This window comes from Calypte anna, chromosome 3, assembly GCF_003957555.1.
Source record: "Calypte anna isolate BGI_N300 chromosome 3, bCalAnn1_v1.p, whole genome shotgun sequence".
Taxonomy (NCBI): Eukaryota; Metazoa; Chordata; class Aves; order Apodiformes; family Trochilidae; genus Calypte; species Calypte anna.
The window spans coordinates 95,493,208-95,516,684 of record NC_044246.1 but is presented as its reverse complement, the minus strand read 5'-3'; the positions used below and the strand labels follow the sequence as shown (position 1 = coordinate 95,516,684).

The 23,477-nt window shown below is 36.5% G+C and overlaps 1 protein-coding gene across 6 annotated transcripts in view; it reads left to right on the top strand.

Annotated features, from left to right (window-relative positions):
- The window catches only part of FBXO25 (F-box protein 25), a 28,893-nt gene extending 5,887 nt beyond the window's left edge, over positions 1-23,006 (top strand). Inside the window, exons 3-11 of one of the 6 annotated variants that reach the window (XM_030448499.1) lie at positions 2,088-2,197; positions 3,487-3,536; positions 6,571-6,663; positions 10,255-10,348; positions 11,060-11,244; positions 13,069-13,251; positions 15,323-15,466; positions 19,114-19,140; positions 21,757-22,953. In XM_030448499.1, the coding sequence (XP_030304359.1) occupies positions 2,088-2,197; positions 3,487-3,536; positions 6,571-6,663; positions 10,255-10,348; positions 11,060-11,244; positions 13,069-13,251; positions 15,323-15,466; positions 19,114-19,140; positions 21,757-21,846 (976 nt within the window). In that variant the 3' untranslated portion in view covers positions 21,847-22,953. Of the gene's footprint in view, positions 1-2,087; positions 2,198-3,486; positions 3,537-6,570; positions 6,664-10,254; positions 10,349-11,059; positions 11,245-13,068; positions 13,252-15,322; positions 15,467-19,113; positions 19,141-21,756 lie in introns of those variants that run through there. The other 5 variants (XM_030448498.1, XM_030448501.1, XM_030448500.1 and 2 more) reach the window with 5 other exon arrangements.
- Positions 23,007-23,477: the final 471 nt, after the last annotated feature.

Here is a 23,477-nt window from a genome sequence, read left to right as displayed (position 1 = left end):
TAATGCTTACCAGTACTTAAAGGCAGGGGCTGTGTCAGGAGGATGGGGCCAGTCTTTCTTCAGTGGTGGCCAGTGACAGGACAAGAGGTAGCAGACACAAACCTGAACATAGCAAGTTCCATCTAAACAAGAGGAGGAACTTACTTACTTTGAGGATGGGTGATGAAGTCTCTGTCTTTGGCAACATTCAGAACCCACTGGGACGCCATCCTGTGCAATGTGCTCTAGCTGAACTTACCCTGGCAGAGTAGACTGCATGATCTCTAGAGGTTCTTTCTGACCCATAACATTCTGTGATTCTCTGCATAATTTAAATTATTTGGAACGATGCTTGGATAGTGTAATTTAAATTGATTCCATTTATGGAAACAGAGATGGAAACAATGAGACCCTCCATTCTGTAGCTCTTATTTCAGTACTTATTGCAGTACTGGAGCCTGTCCTGTGCAATGTATTCATCATTGACCTGGATGAAGGGACTCAGTTTACCCTCAGCAAGTTTAGTGGTGATTCTGATGGATTGAAATCTTATATAATCAGTCACTTGTTGATGTTTGTCAGTTACCAGTGCCTTATTTCTAAACTCTTGTGTGACCAGGTATGATATTTGGCATTTGCATAGAATATTGAAGTTGTCGAGTCTTTATGATCTGTTTTAAAAATTGTAAGACACCAACTGAATTCCTCACCTTGGATTGAGCTCTCTGAATACAATGAGTGTTGGGTTTTTTTCCAGGATTTGAACATAAGGTGAAAACAACTTCCTGCTTCTAAGTCTTCTCAGCTTCTGTATCTTTAAGCTCAAATAGCGTTTACTGATTAGAGCAACTTAAAAAGTAAAACTTTCAGTGTTATGTAATCATCTTCCTTAAGACACTGTTCAAGCCTCAAAACTTTAATTGCCTAAACTAGTAGCAATAAACTTATAGAATCTGATTTTTACAACTTAATGCCCCTTTATTTTTGAATAAACTGGTGCCTTTCAGTTTTACAATGTTCAGCTGTTGCAAGTACAATTTGAAGTTAAAACTAATACTGATAGATTCATCTGGCAAGTTTATATTAAAAAGTAGTGATGAATGGGAAGGGTTTTGCATATAACTTTCTTGTCAGAGAATAATAATGTGGAAATAAAATAGCCCTACAGTTAAGCTTCAGTGCCACGTATCCTTAGTTATTTTGCTTATCTGTGCAAGTCTGTGGCCTTCATACAAAGTATCTTCCTTCTCTGTACTTGAAAAATGAACACTCTTTATCTGCACTGCTGTTCTTTTCCATTATCTGCAAAAATGGAAAGTGAAACTTTATGAAACTGCACGGGCTTTATGTAGCACAGGCAGTTTTTTAATTTCTGTATGAATTACAGAAAGGTTTGTTTATCCAAGAAAGCTTTTAAAATAATTTCTTTGTAATTTATATATATGTTCACACAATCTATATTATACAATATAGTTGAATTTATTCAGTATATTCCTCAGGGTTAGGTTACATAATTAGACGTCAAAAGTGACATAGGTATAGTTGATTCTCTCTGGATAGAGGAGTGTAGACCACATGGTTCTTGATGCCCTACAAATCATTGGTAAAACAGTACTGTGATGTGAATTATGTAAAAGGTTCTGATTCAGGTATTTGTTAAAATACTGTATTTGCCCCAAAGTCAACAGTAGTAATAGAGGTGTCTTTCTTTGTTGGCTTTCTGCCAACAGTAATTGTGTAGTAATTCTGTGCTGGCTTTTGTGTGCAGTTTTTCAAGGCTTGGACCATTTCAAGTAATGATGTTTTGTACAGTAGAGCTCTGCAGACAATCAGTTGTCCAGCTAATACTGGCTCCTCCGTAGTCCTTGTGTCAGTAATGATTTACAAGGTAGCTACTAGGAAGATAATTCTTTGTATTCCACTGGGAGGAAAAGAGCAAGACAGCTTCTCTCAGGATTGCTGTAAGCCATCAAAAGTCTTTAGAAGAGGAGCATTGTCAAAAATGTTTTATTTTTTCCCAGATGCCAGACCATAATGCAGAGTGTGATAATCTACAAGCATTTTAAATATTTAATCACTGCTGTTCTAATAAGGTGTATTTGTTTCAGCATCTTAACTGGTGATGATGAAGATGAAGAAATATACAGTACTGAAGATTGTGAGTTTGCAGCCAAGAAAAGAAAAAAGGATCATTTTAGGAATAACACAGATTCACAATGTAAGGCTGTTTTGTTTTGTTTTTTAATTGATTTTAGAACCCTCTCATAGGTTAAATTTTAAAATAGCCATTCGTTTATATTAATCTGCAGAGTAGCCTTCTGAGTTATGTTTACTTTTGTACTGGCAACAAATTTTGATGTCAGAAGTGATACATCTTAATTGAACTGTGGCATTGATCATTTGTTATACAATTTTCCAAATATAATTAATTTGACCAGTAATTCCTGAATAATAAATGTCTTCTGAAAATAACCAGGGTTTTGTTTCACAGACTAGTTTTAGATTAAATTCATCTGGGTGTCTAATGGAAGATTCTGCTTACCAAAGCAACTGTTTTGGTTTTGCTTAATTCAAATTCCAACTAGTCTTACATCTCAAGAATCAGTTCATGAATATATTTTGTCATTATACCTATAGCTCTTGGCAAAGACTTCACAGTTATTGAATTTCTTCAAAATAGTATCTTTTTGAAAAAGCTAAAGTATCAAAGCCATTTTTGTCAGTTCTCACTTTTTTAAAAGATCACCTGTACTTTACACTGCAAATATGTGTATGACAGCAAGTAGAGAATTTGGAAAAGGTAAGTTCATAAGCAACTTTTTGGCATTTCTAAGGCCTTGATCTTGAAATTATCTCCATTATTTGTATGTTCCCAAAATTGTAATGGAGATAATCTTGCAGAAAGCTATGATCTTCCCCAGCCTTGTCTGAGCATGAAGTGATTCAGAGTATTCAAATGTAAGAGTGTGGTTTTGTTTGACAGCATACCAGACTTCTGAAAGCTGAAGTCTATTTGCCTTTATTAGTTTTGCAGAGTTGACTTCCCTGCAGCATTCTGCAGCGAGTGGATGCAAATCAGGCACCTTTACAGAAGAAAATTAGAGGGGTGGAGATTTCAGGAACAGAAAGGTTGCTTACTTTTGTACTTTTGTTAAGTGGCTAAGGAGCCAGTTGGATTTAAAAATTGCAGGAGTTTTGTAGGAGAAATTGACTGGTTCTTGGTACCCCGTTAACAAAAGCTGTGCTATGTCTGCCATTTGTGTGCCAACTCCTGTGTTTGGTTTTATAAAATTATTTAATCTTCCTTTTTTTTAAGTACATTGCCTGAAAATTTGTAGTCATCCTTTTCAGCTTTTGTAAACTTATTTTGTAAAAACTGTTCTACCATCTGGCCTGTCCTATGAAGCATTTTATTGAGTTTCAGTTTCTGTCATTTTTCAGTTTCTTTCTAGAAGGCATTACCTAAAGCCTAAGCCTAAAAATGCTTGTATTTTCATTTTATTTTAGGTTTTTATCGTGAGAAGTGGATTTATGTTCATAAAGAAAGCACGAGGGAAGTAAGTTCTGCATGCGATGAGTCGGTTCCTATAATTCTTGTGCTTCTTAATTGACAAATGGTATATTAAAAACAAATGTTTGTGCTCTGTTGTCTTAGGGGTTATATTAAAATCTCTCTTCATTGGCAGCATAGTAGATCTGCATATGGTGAGGTAAAGGCAGCTAGCAGAGTGACTTTTACTGGGTCATTATGGCAGAGATGTGGGAACTGGCAAACATGGACATAATAGTTAGATGCTACTTCTCCCAAGTCTGTCTCTGTATTGTGTGTCTTTGAACTCAAACTGAAAGAACAGTTGGAAAACCAGTGTAATGTCTGCAAAGAAGGTGTCTGCAGGCAGCTACCTGATTTTTGGAATCCTGATGTAAATTTGAATATCAATAAGTATTTTCAAGTTTTCAAAGATGACCTTTGTATTCCACAAAGCCCAGATGTTTTCAGTTTGGGATACAAACTGTATCATACAACTGTGAGAGGAACGTCAAAGATCTTGAAATAACCTCCTGGAGAGCCAAGAGTTAAAATACAACTGGTGTGTAGAGGTAAACAGTCCTGATAGAGTTTCATTCCTGTGTTGTTTCCCATTGTTATCTGGGATGAGTGGTACTTGGACATCCCTAAGGATGTCTTCCATCCACAGTAATGCCAGCCAGAAGAGAGGGGGGGGGGGAAGTGAGTGTGATGACCTGTAGCCATGCAGGCAGAAGTTGGCTTTGTAGTTTGGTGCTGAGAGAGACCACAGAGAGCACTGTACTCAGGAAGTGCATAGTGGTGTGGAGTGAGCTTAGAGGAGACACTGGAAAACTTCAGCTTGCACACCAGTCACCCAGAGGCTGCCTCTCTACATCTGAAGGGTGCTGCAAAGCCTTTCACCAGATTCAGGGCCCTTTTTTCCAGTTTTATCTTCATCTGTGATACACGTAGTTACTTACATGAGTCTGCAAAAGCCTCAATAATTGTCTTTCCCTTTGTGCCATCTCAAGTGTAGGGCAAGAAGAAAGAGAGGATAACACACTGTGAGCAGTCATAATGCTTTGTGTGATGAGGTTGTTAACCTGATTTTTCAAACTACATTCAGGCCAAAACCACAAATTGCCTGAAATAATTCACTAGTGGTTTTCATAACCTTTATGTTAGGATATTTCTTTTCCCTCTCTGCTTGTGCAGAATTTCCTGTACTGATGTGATGTGTGATGATTTGCTTGGGATTCTTATCCTTTCAGAGAGTGGACAACATATTTTGGTGTACCAGATAGCTGATTCTTGTCTTCTAATAATAGACCATTTACTTTTCCTTCTTTTTAAATTTTTTTTGAAACATAAAAAAGGATGGTTAGAATTCATTGCTAATATTTTTCAAGTAATTCCTTGTTTAAATTCAAAAGAGTAAAGTAAAAAGTTATGTTAAGTAGTAATATGAACGAGTAGCAAGGAATAAGCATACTTGAACCAAAAAGTTCAGAGCAACAGTTTAAGTTAATCTAAATACCATTTTCAGAGGCTCTACTTTTCCTTACAGGCTGTAATGTTACTTGACTTCAAATGGTGAAGTCACAACTAGGGAATTTTTTTCCAAACTTGGTACTGAAGTTTAGGGGAAAATTACAAGAGCAGGAAAGTTTTGATAAGAAGCATGTGAAATATGCTATGGGAGAGCACTGAAAATTAATAAAACTAGAGCAGGTGCAGGTACATTGCTGAAACAAGGTAGGAGGTGCTCTTTGAATAATTTTGTCATGGTAATGTATTGGGGAATGTAGAGCTGAAGCTTCACAGAAATGTGCTCCCAGCTGTTCAAGGGAGTGCTTACATTACTGTATTTAAATGTGGCCTTTTGGATAACTGGCCAGAAAGCAGCCACAAATATTTAAGTTTCAACAGAAGTTTTGTTTTCTGCAAGTGTTAATTCACTGCTATTAGCCAGCCAAGTTGTGCATTTTGTGAAGTGTGCAGCATGCTTAGATCTCAGGTATGTCAAGTGGGTGAAAAAGCAGTGTGATCCTGAATTTGGTCATTAACTGAGAGACAGTAATTAACAGAGCTAGTTAATTAGTGAAAGCTAGTTATTAGTGAAAGCTAACTGCCTCCTGTCCTACCATGGTACATCCAAACTAAGTTTTCTTTTGGTTACAAAAAGGATTATGAAGTTGTACTGTTATCTTTCCACCATCACATAATTCACTGAGGAAGTCTGTGTAGGAATGAACTTCAAACAGTTATTTATCCCCCACTTCCCTGGGCTGAAAAGCACACTAGCACACTGCTCTGAAAGTATCCTACTGGATGTGGGTTTTTTCTAGCCTCATTATGTTTGCTTCAAGGGTTCTGTGTGGCTTTCTGGCTATAAATTTACTCAGCTTATGTGATCCCATGTCATTTCAGGCTGCCACTACCACCTTCAGTAGTTCCACAACAGATCTGAAACTTCCATTTTCACCTTACGACACCTGTGCAGAAGCACCAAAAGAAATGCAATTTCTGTTGCTATTGGCACCTAAGAAAAATGATGCCTAAAGTTCTAGCACCCAGAAAATGTTGCTCTAGATGTTGAGACCATTTGTAATTCCAGTCCCAGGAGCAAGTAGTTTATGTTCTGACCCTCCAATGTGAACATAAATTCAGTCAGTTAATGATTATGGTTGTAAGCTCAGGCTGTTGTACAAACAAGCTCTACCTTGTTCTGAGGCAAATGGGAAGCATAATGTCCACAAGACAGTACCAGCACTGTGGCCATGCAGCAGTGGAGCAGGTTCCCAGGACACTCAGATACCAGTGATTACAGATTGCATGATTAGTGTGAATTTAAAGGCCTTGCTGATGAGTAGTACTGCATCATACCTCTTGGTTCCAAACTGCTTATCTGGTTTCATGTGTTCTACAAGAAAGTAAACATTTTCAGTCCACATACATGGTACTTCCAGGGATCACAGTATATGTAAGCATAAGGTACATGGCAGAGTGCTTTGCTGAATATTTCCCTCAATTTTATCTTTGTTTCTTTCCATTTAAAGTGTGTTTATTCTTCTTCTCAGAGACATGGCTATTGCACATTGGGAGAAGCATTTAACCGCTTAGACTTTTCAAGTGCAATTCAGGACATCAGAAGGTTCAATTATGTGGTCAAAGTAAGATCTTTATTTTACATGCTTAATTTAAAAATGCATTTGCAGATATGCCTGTGTGTACAAAAGAAATCATTTTGCACTGAGCAGCTGATGATTTGTAACTGTGTAAATATCCTATGTAATTTATACTGCGTGAAAATACTTTAAGGTTTTTTGTTTGTTTGTTTGTTTGTTTTTGAAAAGTTGTTATATTGTTCTATGAAAGCCTATAGCTGTAGGAGGATTTTGATTGCCAGCATGCTGTATATTTACAGGGAGACACTGATGGTAATTTCAGCTGTTGTTCATCAGCCTGGATAGTCACCTCTCTTCTCATAGTTGTTCTTCTCATAGTTGTTCTTCTCATAGTTGTTCTTCTCATAGTTGTTCTTCTCATAGTCACCTCTCTTCTCATCATTCCTGTACAAACAAAATCAGCAAAGTGTAGTACATCTTAAAGTTACTTTACTATGTCTTAAATAGGCTTAAAATAGCAATTTCCAGAAGAGTATTTGATGTGTAAATATTCTGCAATATCTCTTTTTTCTGCAGTTTTATAACAGTCCTGTGATTCAGTGAACTCTTTTTAATTAATTTTTATTTTTACCTATAGATACATATGCATTTACCTTTGTTAACATCCCTTAAAACTTAAGACTCCAGCTTTTTCAGTCTTCTTTTTTTGTTTTTTTCTGGAAATCATTTTCATTGCCAGTTGTCTGTTACAAATAACGTAATGACATGAAGTTTATAGGAACAGTTATGATATACAAATCTCATGATCCATTGGAAAGTTCCTTTCTTACTATGTTAGCTTCTCTGGGTCAGGTGTAGTCTTAGGTTGAGAGTTAAGTGCATGGAACCTCTTAAGTTCTGGACTGCAGTGCTATCTACTTGTTTTCCAAAACCATGTAACTTGGGCTTCAGGGAGCCACATGATGTCATGCCCTAATTTCCTAACCAGCTGCCTATGTGGAAATACCTACTAACTTGAGGTAGTAAAGTATTTCTCCCAAATCCTAGGAAAGCTCAAACATGAGATGTATCAGGACTAGCATTCGGTTCAGTGGTGTGGCTGCTCACAAATAACACAGAGGTTGGAATGGATCCAGAGCTTGAAAAGATACAAATCAAAATTGAATAAACATATGAGAACACCCTTACCACTAGGCTGTGGAGTATTTGGAGAGAAAACGCATTCTACCCATCCTCAGGAAGCTGAGACAGTAGATTTTACATCCAGATAAACAAGAGATGTGGGACCAAAGGAAACGAGGAAGAAAGGATCTGCTTCCAGGCTATTCATTAGGTTACTTCCCTGTTTTGTCTACCTTGCAGATTTCTTGGTATATGTATACTTTGTGGTTTAGAACATTGCTTTGTAATGCTGTTTTAGAAGCAAGAACCTTTTAAAAAATTTAGATGTTTTAGAATTACAAAAAACTTGAGCTGTGCATCAGTACCTCTGAAGTGATGGAGGCAAACTGCCTTTCATCTACAGGTACAGGAATTGTACCTCTAAGATGTTAAAAGTTACAGAGCTGCTAATAAGCAGGATCAATATGAATGACAGCTGCTGTTCATTCCGTAGCTGTAGAAGTTGTTGACTTGAGGAACACTTGTGGTATTGTATCTAATAAGTTAGAGCATCTGAGTGCATCAGTAATACGAGAATTTGCAAAAGAGACTTTAAAAGGATGTTTAATCTGTTCCGTGAGGTTTTAAGCCAGTCTGCAGCTCAGACTGAATATAAGAAGCAGGTCATCCCATGCCCATCTGCTTTGTACAAGTTTTATTTACATCCCTGAAGTTCCTGATGGTGGAGAGGTTTTGTGCAGATCTCATCATATGCAGTCAAGCAATTCTTATTTCTTCTCCTCTAAGGATTATTCCTAGTTATGCCTGAACACAATGAGGATTACTTTTATGTGTACTGTTCTGCTTGTTGCATTTAAGAAAGCAAGATATAAATCAAGGCTTTTTCTAAATACCAAGTCCTACTGCATAGCTCTTCTTTGATCTCAGACTACAAAGATAATCAATTTTGATTCTCCAACTAAAACCTCCCATTTATTATTAAAAGTTAATATGGATGTCTGCCTGAGACCCTTTTATGGTAGGCAGTGGGGGAAGGAGGTAGGATCAGCTGTTTTCCCATTCTTGTTTGTGCTGTAGTTTGTTTGTTAGCTGTTAAAGATTTGATACTTTGAGTTTTATATAGATGGACTTTTTTCCAAATGTTTCAGTTTGAATAAAAATTTGTTCCATTCAGCATTATAATCTCTAGTAGATAACATAAACCATGGCTGTGTGTATATCAGTGAGGATGAACTTGTATGTCAGGTCCCTGTACTTATGCACCTGCTAAAAGGCCTCAAAAACCTGTTTAAATCGATTGTTTGTACATCAGGAGAATTATTTCCTCCTTTCATAGCACATAATGTCTTCTCAGGGATCATGCAGAGAAGCCAGAAGGAGCATTATTAAATCAGGGAGAGAACAGGTGTGTTTATTCTCTCTTCCTCCAAAGGAAAATTAATGCTGAGAGTAGTGTCAAATCAGTGTTTTAGAAATGAAGATACAAAATCATTTTTGGCAGGCTTAGTCTCTCTTCAGCCTCAGTGCCAACAGTTGTTGCTGCCCTACAAAGCTGTCCTGTTGCTCTGCAAGTTGGTGTTTAGGGCATTTAGTAGGGGATATTGGATTCTGCTCCCTGCTTTCCCTTTCTGACCTGTAGAGAACACTTCTGAACTCAGCATTATGAATCACAATTGTAAAGCATGGTGCCATGCTTCCCATCACTGCAATATAGTCATAACATCAAAGTCTCTCTTGTTTCATACTGAGGCCATTTTTTGTTGAAGAGGAAATAGTCCTTACCAGCTACAAAACAATCTAAAATGTAAAAGCAAAGGTCTCAGAATGGAGCAAGGGCTGCCTCTCGTAGTTCATGTTTAGCATTCACATGCAGGCAGAGATTAAACTATTCTGGTTACTCCATCCTAGACAGTTTCCACTGTTCTTATCACCCTCCTGTGCACAATGGTCTCAGAGAGAAATGTTACAGTTAGGAGATCCTTACTGTATAGTTTAGGGAAAGTTACTTATGCAATATATATACTGATTTTTATTAAATTACTGTAATTTTTTGTACCAGGGACTTGAATGTGGGAGAAACACCATTTCCTCCCTGTCCATCACACCAGAGTTTGACCAGTACGATACTCAAAAATCAGAAGTCTGGTAGTTAATATCAGTTCAGTGTGATGTTCTTGACCACCAAATCTGTCAGGGTGTTCAGGACTCAGCCACATTTCTATTTGCAAGCTTTCAAAAGAGACTCCTTCCATTGTTTCATTAAGCTTATAAAAAGTGTGTTCTGTGTGCTCTGGCACAGAGACAAACACCAGTATTTGTATAGAAATGTGTATCTCTGTGAGTTGTTCATGGGATGCATGGGGTTTGTCTTGCTTCATTTTCTCAACTCTGTACTTAAGTTTTCACATCACACAAGTTACAGTGCTCAAAGCTGCTGTAGGTGGACTTATGTACTGAAAGTGTGTATTTGACTTCACTTCTATCATTCTTCTGAGTTATAATTTCTTGTCCTAGCTTTTGCAGTTAATTGCAAAATCCCAGTTAACCTCACTGAGTGGTGCTGCACAGAAGAACTACTTTAACATTTTGGACAAAATTGTGCGGAAGGGTAAGACCTAAGGTTTTGTAATCTGCTTGTTCAAGTTTAATTGCTGTGACTAAGATATAAGCTGATTTATTTTTTTTTTAACTTTAACTTTTTTTTCATTGTAGGAAAAATCAATAGCATATTTAATTAGTGCAAAGTTTTGTACTTCCCATCTTACAGTTTCAATAAGTTGTTTTCTCTTGATTGTTGAATCATGTCTGTTGAAACATGTGAAGTTAAATGACAGATTCTGTTCAGAAACTATCGAGTACTGCTAAACTGTACTCTTTGAAATGTGATAGCTTTTAGATTAGTAACAGGTTTGTTTTTCAATTTGCATGCCATACTGAGATTTAAACTGCATGACTGCTTTTCTTTATTACATAATTTAGAAAAGCTATTTTGTATTATTGAAAGAAAAAAATTCTGGTAAACACTCTAAATGGAGATGTAATGCTATCAGCTTCGAACTGAAGAAATTTTATTTATTACTAGATGTTCAGTATTAAGTTGCTTAAATCAGTAGCATGAAATGTTACATCAAATTCACCTGTGAAATTGTTAATTATTGATCTTGTGCTTATGGAACAGCATTACTGAATGTTGTGAGAATTAGGGCAGATAACAGTTGGCTTGTAATTAGTTCATCTAAAAAAGTGTTGATTAACTCAATCTCGCTGTATTAGCATGGTTAACTGAGTTAACCAAAATTGTGTTTTGTTTGCTTTCCAGTCATGGAAGACCAGTATAACCCACGATTAATCAAAGATCTTCTGCAGGATCTGAGTTCTACTCTCTGTATACTTATTAGGGGAGTTGGAAAATCAGTGTTGGTAGGGAACATTAATATTTGGATATGCCGATTAGAAACCATCCTTCTGTGGCAACAACAACTAAAAAACCTCCAGATGAACAAGGTACACATGCTTGTAATTGGGGGAGGGGAAGTATATTGAACATCCATTTATGATCTTTATGTGAACAAAGTTTAAAATGTATCTTAAAGTATTTTAGTTGTTTTATTTTTAGAGAATACAAAATTAAACTCAGTGGAGTCAACTTAATTTTCTAATGTTTTGATAGCTCTTTTCTAATTAGGGCTCTTACAGTGCCTGTACCCCTGTTTTCTGGTAGAGGTGTATAGATGCAATTTTTTTCTCACACAAATACATTTCAAAATGTTTGTCTCTAGATTGTGAAAGATAGAAAAATTACCAATTTTTAGTTCCAAAGTAAATACAAGAAATACAAATACAAAAGGAATGTTAGATGTGGATCAAGAAAACAAATAAAATACTTAAATAGCAGTTTTACAGCTTTGTTCATTAGCATAGTTGGTTTTTGTAAAAAATGGATAATGACTTCAGCATCTGGACTCTAATCATGCAGATTTGTTAAAAGCATGGGGTAGGCACTGCTCCAAGTTTTTATAGTGGAAACTTCTGGTGATAGGCAGGTTTTTTTAAGCTGTCTGGGTTACTTCTGGAGGAAGACAAACTGCAATAAAATTGCTAACAGTAAAGTCATGCAACTGTTTCATCCCTTTGCTTTCAGCTGTGCAAGTTTGAAATTGTCCTTGCAGTGTGTGCCAGGTATAACAGCTAATTTTGGAATAGAAAGGAGAAGTGAGGAACCCAACCTCAGCAGTTTTGATATGCCAGGCAACCACAGCATAGACAATTTTGGGACACTGCAGTCACTGCATTTGTTTCTTTCCATTGTGCCACTTCAACCAGTGTAGGACAGCTCAGATGGAAATAACTGATGAGAAATGTAGCCTCTGTAATGCTCACACATTCCTGAACAGAATGAGAGTCCCAAAGGTGTTTATAACAGATTACACTGTGGAAAGTCTTGTCTGTAAGTGAGATGAGTGGTTGTGAAATCAGTTGAGGTGAGAGCCTGCTGGAGTAGAGCTGCTGCACTGCCAGTGCCTTGCAGCAGGGCAGCTCTGAGGGGTGGGGTCCCTCACCAGCTGGGACACTGCCCCAGCCCTGCCAGGCTCTGTGCCACGAGGCAGCACAGGCTTCAGATTCAGTAAGATAGGAGCTGTCCTGTGGGTTACCCTCTTGAACAAAACCTTGAGCAGAGGCTTATGCTCTGAAGGAAAACTTTCTCAGTGCTCTGATCTGTCACCCCGTGCAGAATTCGTTATTTACATGCAAGAGGAGCTGTCTCCAGACTTCAGAAATGAACCTGTGTTCTTCTGACTTAGTATAATGTCATTCTGTATTTCTGCTCATCAGTTCTGTATTCTATACTGTATTCTCTACTCTGGTTGCTTAAGACACGTTGACATGTGCTCTGTTTATTGACAAAAATCGAGAAACTGTAGTTATCCTACAAATTATAAATAATTGGCTCATAACTTTATTAAAGTTAAGGTTTTAGGACACTTCTCAAAAAAGGAATAGAAGACTGTATGATCTTAAATTATTTTATGAGAAGTGTTTTTAAATTACTTGAAATGTAAATAAAGATTTTAAGATGTGTTTATTTAACAGTAGGAAAGCTGTAAACAGTCTGTAGCTCCTCCTTTACCTGTAGTCATTTTAAGTTTTCAACAACAGCAGTTAAGGAGTAATAGTTGCCAAGTAATCAAATAATCACAGAAATAACCATAGATATTAATCAGTGGTTTTGTACAAACTAAACTAAGATATATAAGATACCTCTAAAGTAAGAATCTCATCATGCTGTCATGATTTTTTTAGTTAAAAATCTTCAACTCTTATTTCCAGGAAGTCAACAATGGTCTCACTCTTAGTGATCTTCCTCTGCACATGCTGAATAACATCTTATACAGGTTCTCAGATGGCTGGGACATTATTACTCTGGGTCAAGTGACCCCAACTTTGTACATGCTCAGTGAAGACAGGCAATTGTGGAAAAAACTCTGCCAGTACCATTTTGCAGAAAAACAGGTAAAATACTCTGCCACTTGCAGAAATGTGGCACTCATCTTTGCAATATGTTATACTGATAATGAAGTGTGAACTCACCCTAATGGAGATAAAAATGTGGCAATATGAAGTAATAGTGAAAGTTCTCTTTCAGGGAGGGGGCTTGGTTCATACTTAAAACTGTGTTCAGCATGTCTGTGAGCTTAGGATAACTAACAGGCTGTTTCCTTGCATTACTTCAAACAAAGTGTACCATAAGATGTTATTTTTTTACTACACAATCCACAACAAGTGTGGTAGAGGATAGCTTTAAGGTATTGCTTATTCTAGTACCTAAAGCAGAATATTTTACTAATCAAGGTAAGCAGGCAGATTGCTCCAACTTTTAGGCTATGTGAATAGTCTAGTGGAGCCAGAATTGAATTTTTTCAAAAAAGAATAAAGCTAATGCTTAAGATTTTGAAATTAAGACTAAGAAGATAAATGGTACTGTTTAGTTACTTCCTCAGAAAGCATTTAAGTAGCCTAGGAATGCCTCCAGAACTGTCTTTGCTTTCTGAAAGAAATACATGCTGGGAGAAAATCAGACTACTTGAAAATAAAGGTATGAAAATAGAAGTTAGCACATCAGAAGCAGAGAAAGAACTTTCTGGACTGGAGGGCGTGAAAATGGTCACTCTTAAATCTTATGGGATGAAGTGGTACCATTTGGTTGGTTTCTACAGATTAATTATTACTATAAGAGGAAAGGTAGAAGTGAAGCTAATTAACTCGCATGGAGTTGACCCAAATAATTCTGGTGAGATGAAAGGCTTTAGAATGAACTTCATGGAGAATATAGACAAAGGCAAACTAAAAAGCCCTGCTTCAGGGGCAGCTCAGAAGAATGCAAGGTGAAGTTGTGGGGATAAGAAGTTTAAGCTGACTGTAGCAATTGAATGGATTTCAAGGGTAGATGAGGTAAACTGTACTGAACTGTACTGAAACTGTCTGGATTGGAAGTCTTTACACCAAGGTAAAGATGGGGAAATCCTTGACCATTTCAGTAGCATTAGCTAGCCTTGTGAAGGACACTTCCACACATTATTTCCAATACGTTCCTAAATGTTCACATTAAATTTCTTATCAAGTTATTAATTATACAATTCTAATGACTTTATTTTCCAATGTCAAACTCTGCTTTTTTTTGTTTAAAAGTGTACTACCTCTGCAAGCTACAGAATTGTGTTAGGTTGTTTTTCCTGTTGTTTGCAGTATATTTGAACTATTGAAACAGCCACAAAAACACACTTGATATCTGTAGAGCACTTCACTTTTGGAAGAAATTGAGAACTCTGCACAAGGAAGCTATTATCAAACAAAGCAAAGTGTAGCTGAAATCACAAAGGCATTACTATTTTCTCCATCCAGGAGTCATCTTCTGAGTGAAGAAAGCCCTTAATGTGTTAGCATTAATCCACACTGAGTGGAACAAGAAGCCTTTTACAAATACTGCATACTTCATAAACCTTGGCTGTGTATTATGATGGGGAGAAATAGACATTGTGCCTCCAATCCTTACATGCTGATTATGTCCTCAAGACATACATCCATCATTGATTATTGCTATCCATCTAGAAAGAAATGTGAAAAAACAATCATGTCTGTAGTTTTTAAATTTTAAAATGGCATGATAAAACCCCCCACAGCTACTGTCTTAACAAAAAAACACTATTGGTAATGCACAAAAAAAATTAAATCTCATTCCTGATTTTTTTTAAGTATAAAATTAATTATTTCTGGCTCTCAATTGCTTTTGTTACATCGTTATTGACTAATTAGAGTAATTTCAAGACAGTGGAGTTAGATCAGTTGCTTATTGTCCACTTTTTCTTGGCAAATCTGTTTTTCTCCTGGTTTTAGTGTTTTACCTTCCATTTTTTGTGGCTTGATCTCTTTCATTGTTTTTCAGAGATGTATGATGTTAGATTAATGACTTCAAAGAATTCCAGTTATAAGACTTCATTTTAACCTTTTTTTTTTCTCTGAGTCCTCTACCTGATTTGACTACCTCTTTAACAATTTTAAAGGAAGATATGAATTTTATGTCCAGTTTTGTAGGCATTTGATTCTATCCGAGAAAGGTCACATTGACTGGAAGCTGATGTACTTTGCACTTCAGAAATATTACCCAATAAAGGAACAGTATGGGGACACCTTGCATTTCTGTCGACACTGTAGTATTCTGTTTTGGAAGGTAAGAGCTTGGAAGTAATCAGAAATAAGTTGAAATAGCTACTGGTGATCAGCTGAAAGGAAAAATAAGATCATCTTGTCAACTTTATCACACATAATGGGATTGAACAACTGATACCAAATTTTTAAATCCTATGTAGAAATCCCACATAACATCAATATTAAATTCCAAAGTTGTTCTTTACCTAAGTTTCTTACCTCTTGATATACAAATAACCTCAGTACTTAGAATTGCAAAGAAAAGTGCTACATGGGAAGAGTTGCACTCTGTCATCTTATCTCTTTTGTATTAGGGAAAGTTGTTATGAAATTGTATTAAGTTAGCCATTTTATGATATCCCTTTTCTAATGATGGATCCACAATCAATGTGTCTCTAATGAGAGCTTATTACTAAGGTATTCCTACCACATTGGTGTAAAACTTTTTTTTAAAGTCTTTCTTCTGTCTCATGTGAGCCTTGGAGAAGAGTATTTGAAACTTCATTCAAAATGCATTTTGTGTTGGTTATGAAATTTACAATTAAGTATATTGTCTCTTACAAGATTATTTTAATTTCTGTAAGGCATTTTCATGTGTAATTGTCCTTCTTTTGCTTTGTATTGCACTATAATCTAGTCTTATACTTACTGAGACTTCTTTATTTTTGCATCTCAAAGACCAGATATGCGTAGTGCCAAGTAGACAGCAAAGAGCAGAAAATGTTTGAGAAATCTTGGAAAATATTAATATTTAATTCACAGAAATGAATTGCTTGTTTCATCTTTCTGTAATTTTAGAAGGAGCTGCATGTCACTGGGGCTTTTTTTATTTTCCACAGAAAACACTAGGCTGTCTAACAGAATAAGCTAGCTTTTATAAACTAGCATGTTACTGAACAATGTTATCTTTGAAGCTGAGTACCCTTGATACCACAGGAGCCCTTCCAGGAACTAACATGTTTTGCTAAATTAATAGTAGAAAAGCAGGTAGTCAGAACTGCCTTCTGCTGTGAAAAGCCTAGGCATTTACTGAGGAGCCTGTTTCAAGAATGATACTATAGTGCAATCAGTCTTCATCATGTTGCTCAGTGTGTAGATAGTTTCCTTTTTCAAAGTGGAAATTTTAAAGGTAAGCACAGAGAATGCATGCAGTTTGGCATTTTTGGTATCAAATTTGTTTGAATTGTCTGGCTCTGAGTAAAGGATTAATGCTGTTTACAGTATGACACTTTAATATTAGGAATGACTAAAATGTGTTTGGAATTAAATGTTTCTTTTTGGAGATGTGTGTGACAGTACGAGGCAGTAGACCTGTGCAGGCAGGTAGATGTCTTGCTATCCTGGCCAATCTATTCTGCTGCTGGAATAATAGCACTAATTTTGTGGTTTTACATTTGTAGTGAAAACAGCAAGTTGTAAAGGTACTTTGCTTGGATTGGTGAGCAGATCATCATGAATGGAATGACCAGGTCACCATTCCAGTGCTTACTGCCCAAATCTCCAGGATGAATCAGGTCCTAAGATGGTGGTGTGGTTATGGATGAATTGCATGCTTCTGCACTAAAATTCTGTAGCAGGCTTTGGTCTTGGCTGTTTCAACAAGAGCACAGTCAGCAGATTGAGGAAAGTGATTATGCCTTTTTATTTGGCACTCCTCTGGGATTCTGCATCCAGCTGAGGATCCTCAATAAAAAAAAAATAATTAAAAAACAAAATAAAAAAAATAAAAAAAAAAAGAGAGAACTGGATTGACTTCAGGTGAGGCCCAAATAATCAGGAAGGCTTGAGGACCTTGTGGGCTTGTAGACTTGCCTTGTGAGGAAAGGCAGGAGAATACTGGTTCAGAGGAAAGTAAGAGTCTGCTGTGAGGACAGGCAAGCAAGGGAACAGCTTGACCATAAGGATTGTGCAGTTTCCATCCTTTGTTTTCAAAACCTGGCTGGATAAGCATCCTGGTCTCATAGGTTAGTGTGTGCTGAGCAGAAGGATGGACTTGGAGGACTCCTGAGGTGCCTCCCACTCTTACTGTTCCTGCAAGCCTGCATTGCAGTTCTTCTCTAGGTCTTGGAATCTAAGCCCTGTCCCTGTCTTAAAATAAAGGTTTGATCAGGCTGAAACAGATTGTTAAAACAAATTTATTTTTTAACAACTGGCACCCTGACTGGCAGGGATCCTAAGAAGTTAATCATTGGTCTGACAGGTTCCTCTGTTTACAGGGGAAACAGTTCTGCTTTTTCAGGCACTTGTACCTGTATCCTTTCCCAAGCTTTCTAAAGAGAGATGAGAAACAAAGCTTGGGGCAGCAGATACTTTATCAGTTCAAGCAAAATTCTTAGCTGGATGAAAATATTTCTTATTCAGAAAACTTTTATCAGGCTTTGACTAATCATTTCAAGCTTCAGTATCATACTTGATACTTGATGAGACCTTATTAAATAGGTATGTGAGAGGTTAACATATATTTGTATCTATAGCATACAGAATTATATTCTCACTGGAACTTTTCTCCACCTAATTCCATTGGTTGTATAGCTCAAAAAAACCTGAAAATACCAAAGTCATTAAAAGAGAAATCATAGTTACTGTACAGAGAAAAAGTATCAAATGTTTGAATCTTGAAAGAAATAGCACTGGCTTCTTCAAACAGTCTAGAGTGTGTGAAAATTTAGTCTCTTCTAATGGTACCCTTCCAAAATCAGGCACCTTTTCATTTCAAGGGCATTCAGAACCTCAGGCAATGAGGTGAACGCTTCTTGTTATTTCACCTTTTTTTTTTTTTTTCTTGTTCAAGAACAAAGCAAAACATTGGAATAGAAGCAGAGCAAAAGTACTTAAGTGATCAGAGTATGAGGAAGAGTAGCAGAGGTTAATGGTGGTACCTTGGTGTTACAGCTAATAAGGAATGTGGCTGCGCTCCATAAATTCTTCACAGAGACAGTAAAGGGATGAATAAATGTGAGACAGCTTAAATATTTCCCAAAGCAAAGGAACAGCCTTAATGCAAATAAGTGGTAGAAAGCAGTTATGGGTAAACTATGGGTAAACCAAAGCAGCAAGATTATGAAATAGCCACAAAGCACAGGCCTGGATTTTTTCATCAGTTTATGAAATGGATTATACAGTGTAGTTGCTGGCAACATGAGGGCTACACACAGGACATTTTCAGTCCTGCATTTTATGTCCTGTTAAAGAAAGCCTTGCAAAAGGAAGGGCTCATGGCTACTGAATTGCGTTAGCCAACAGTACAAGTAGGCAAATGACTTCTCACTTTTCAGTATGGCATAATAATCTTAGTGTTAATTTTAAGAAATCTTTAAGAGCTTTCAAGAAGCGGTGGTTTAGTCTTGCATTTGTTTAAAGCCTGTGACCATGACTGGCACATTTCAGTTATCTTTGAGATAGCCATAGAAGTTGAAATACCTTTTCTTCTTTAAATCACAAGGGCTTTATGAAAAGAAAAAATTGCTTTGCATAAGTGATTTGCTTCACAGTTGTTTTCATTCCTCTTGGGGCTTGTGGTGGTTTTGGTTCTCTGGTTGCTTGTGATTTGCCACAAGGATAAAAGCCTATTTTTCTAAATGGTGCATGAACCTTAGCATCAATGAACCTTAACTCTGCTTCTTTTACTTTATGGCTCTCCTTCCTGCTTCCTTCTTCATGATTTCAAAGGATTACCATCTTGCTTTGTTACTCAAGGTATTTCCTGTGTGTCTCGTGTTTTCATTGCTGACTGTTCTGTAATGTCAAAATGAATAATGTGTTAATTTCTAATTGTTTGCTCCTTGTTTTGATTTTTGTTTTCCCACATCAGTGTAGGAGCAGGAATATTTTGTTTCTTGTTTCCCAATTAGATAAGATGGTGGTGGCTTTCCACTTTAATTTTTAATCAGGTTTGGTTTTTATTGTTGTAATTTTCCCTGGTAATGCCATTTAAACCAGGGACCATGATTCAGCTTCTAATGAACACAGGTGCATGGTGTCAGAGAGACCAGCAAGATTTGCTAATAAATAGGTTGATTTGCATTCAGTGTTAGGATATTTTTTTTTCTCCACTCTGATGTATTTAGTCCAGTACTTAAATATGAAAAGAGCAGCATTAATCTCAGATAACTTTCTTTAATACAAAGATTCTCCATTTGGAATACTGCAGACACACATTTTTATGAATGGCTGTGTATATCTTGGAAGAATGGGGGGAGGCAATTATAATTTTGTTTTCTGAATGAAGAAATGGTAGAAACAATTATAGAGAAAAGAGTTGTAGCTCCAAAGCTCTTATGGGAGCTTCTTAGTTTTCAGTTATCATAAAATTTGAGGAGGAAAACAAGTACATCTGCTAGTAAGATCTCCTGGTAAATTCTCTTGTTAATTTAAAAGAATGCTGGCCTAGGTTTAAGTAGATACATTGAGAATCTATAATTTTACTATTATTTCCTAAATGTAATTTCAAGGGAAATACACATTTCTTGGAAGGAGGTGTACTCATAATTACAGGCAAGTTGTGATTCGTCTTTTTAGTTACCACTTTTTTTCCCCACTGCTAAATTGCTATTTCTGTTGTTTTTAATAGCCAAAACCCCCAAGAATTAGTCTTACTGAGTTTTATTTGGACTGTAATTCCTGACTGAGCAGAGCTTTCAAAAGTACTTTTATGATGCTGTGTGGAACAAAGCAGATAGCACGTTAGAAATTCTGTCTGAAATATTTAGGATTATATATAACCACTAAAAGGGGATAAATGCTAACTTCTTTACCAGAATCCTAATCCTGATGGTGTTTTTTTCCTAGAAACTATGAAAGTAATGACATGACATTGACATGGCAATGGGTAGGGAAGATGATAACTCATTAGCAAGTACCTTTGAGAGTGGTTTTTGCTGTGATGTATCTTTTCCTTGCAAATGTCATCCCAAGATGAAGGTGTTAGCTTTTAACACCTACAGTCTTCTGTTCTTTCCCATCTGCAGCTTTCCCAAGTAGGCAGTTCTATTTGGGGTATAATCTGTTTGTTCTTTGTTTGTATTTTCCCCTGCTATGTGTTATGAATTATTGTTTCTCAGGTGATATTAAAGGAATTTTTTAAAAAAATGGAAGGATGAGGGAGTGGTATCACATGATATTTTCATGCAGTCACCCATAGGCTTGATGGAAAACCACAGATAATGTGTCTGAAGAGTAACAATTTTCAGGGGAAGAGCCGAGTAGTACTTAAAAGGTATTTTGCCCTTTGATGCAAAGACTTTGGAAAGGAACATGGCATCTTTGACAGCAATTTCCTTATGTAAGCTTCCAAGTAAGAAAATTTCACTTATAGGTTCTTTCCTTCTGTTAAATGAATTGCATATAAACGTATTTTTGGAAACAAAAGAAATTAAGAATGCAGTGAGATCTGATCTACTTACCATGTTTACTGTACTTTAGTTTTCTTGACCCACATGGTGAATTTCTCAGCACTGGTAGAAAAGGGAGATGAAACCCCTTACCACCTGAGGAGGACCTCAGCTTCTGAGCCTTACAACACTGCTGAAAGCATTTAACCTCTCCATGGACTTGTCTCAAACCTTCTTCTCATTGCACCTTGAGCATTTCCTTTCTTTTAGAGGGTTCTAATAAGGTGCAGAACTGAACTTCTCATTTGAAGAGGAATTTGAATGCTAAATAATCAGGCAGATGTCCTGAGCTCAAGTTTCTGTAATACCAAAGAAATCACTGCAGCCTTAGTGAATTTGTAATGACAAAGCCTTTCCATCCATTCCTGCTAAAGCATACCAAATTTACCTTCTGCTTTAAGGTAATGCTTTCAGGTGGAGAAAATGTATGAATGAAAGAGGAGAAAAAGATAAATAAAGAGGGAAATAAGAAAAATAAAAAATGTAGAAGAACTCTTATGACTGGGACTTCAAACTTTTTTTTTTAATGAACCTTATAAAGAAAAACCAAAACAACGATAACAAAAAAAAAAAAACCCTAAACAAAACAAAACAAAGCAAAACAAAAAAACAACAGATAAGGAATATAATGAGTCTTTCAAGATCTCTGATCTCTGGTTGTTTTGTACTTTTTTTTTTTTCTGAAATCTGAAGCTATGCTGTACTACCACGGTCAAACTGGAAAGGACTATTTTCTTAACAGCTTAGTCCAAAGCACTTGAAGAAAAAAATCCTTAAAAAGAGCATTCCTAGCACTTTGTCTACAATGGAAGTAGTGGCATGTGCCTGTATGTCAATTTTTGCCTTTTTTTTTTTCCTTAATTGGGAGTGGGAGGACATTGTTGGTAGAAGAAGAACTTAATTTTTTTTCTTTATTTTGCAGGATACAGGACACCCCTGCACAGCCAGTGATCCAAACACATGTCTCATGCCAGTATCTCCTCAGCACTTCATTGACCTCTTCAAATTTTGAGATGCTTGATAGCTGCTCTCCTGTGTCTGTGGCCATTTTTGTGAAGTCAGGCAGACTACATTATGCTTTTTTGTGCAATATATTTAAGTGTTATGTTTTGTTGTAGTTTAAAAAACTGGGGGAAAATACCAGGTTTAAAATTTGGTGTATTGTTTTTGTTCAGAAAAGAGCTGAGGAGAAGGAGACATAGTAAGAAATTTTTTTTGTCAGGAAATCTGCAGGGGACTTCTTTTCAAGTTCAAGAAAGACCATTTTAATCTCAACTTCAAATCCGTTCTTTTGATGCCTTAATAGTTTGTTAAAATTATGTGTGGGAGTTTTGAAAATTGTATGGAAGAGTTTAAACTACTCTTACAGGAATCAAAGGAGGGGTTTTTAGTTAATCTTTCTTTCTTTAAGCCACTGTTTTCAAAACACCTCCATGTAATTTGCACTCTTACAAAGAACAGGCCAATAATCTCTTGAACTCCTAATACAACAGTTACTAAGGGTGGTATTAATCATTGTGAGGTAGTGAGTAAAATACAGCTGTGGTTGTTTCTGTTGTTGAACCTATGAATGAAGGAAATCAACCAATCTTTGTACATACATTCTGAAAAAATACTTTTTTTTTTTTCTTAAGGACTTTATGAAACATACCACCTCACTCAGCATATCCTGCATAACTCAAAAGACAGATCTGGGGCTACTGGAAAGTGATTTTTTAATTTTTTTTTTTCCATGGTAGCTACAGCCTTCATTTATACTGTTTGGTATGCATACAAATGCAGCTGCATTAGTTCATCTTCTAAGAAGAAGCCATTATTGAAATCTGAGAATGAAGGTACTTGTTGCTAGAGTGGTACCGTGGCAGGACTTGATGCCACCAGCTGAGGTTCTGATCTTACAAATCTTTACGAGCTATGGGAAACACTGAAAGTCAATCTGAGCTGAAGCACCTTCTGCCAAGTAATCAGATCTCCAGGAGGCTGTTTTCATCTATCCTGTAGAACAAAATCAACTTCTTGGCTTAGGCAGGTAAAGGAAAAATGAGGGAAGTTTTGGGTTTGTCAGTGAAATTTAACAAATAACATGTATAGAAAAATAAACCATGTACTATATCTTGCACTTGCTTGTTCTGAATTTGGTTTTGTACAGTGTAATAAATCATGTTTTTATCTATTAGTCAGAAGTCTCTTGTGCATAGAAAGTAATCCATTTGAATTTTATATGATCTTTCTGTAACTTGTTCTTTGTAGTAATTGGTAGTGGAATGAAAAGTATACAGGCAGTCCAAGTGACATTGCTTTTTAGTAAGTGGTTGTATTTGCACTTTTTTTTTTTTTAATAGGATAACTGGACTGTTACTAGGCTGCACAACAAGAGAACATTTATTTCCTTAGGAGGTAGTTTTATTCACTTTAGGCTCAGATTCTGGTGATACACCAACCTTATTTGTTGAATTTGCTGATAGTGGGTCTTTCAATACAAGGTTTTGTGGTTTTTTTAAATTTCTTTCAGTGAAGGTGTCTGCTTCTGTGGCTATGGTAGTAATGCTTAAGCATGGAGCCAGTGACGTCCTTACTTATTCCTATTCCTTCAGAGCATTGCTGCAAACTTCACTTTCCTAGCCTCAGCCTCTGGATTTAACC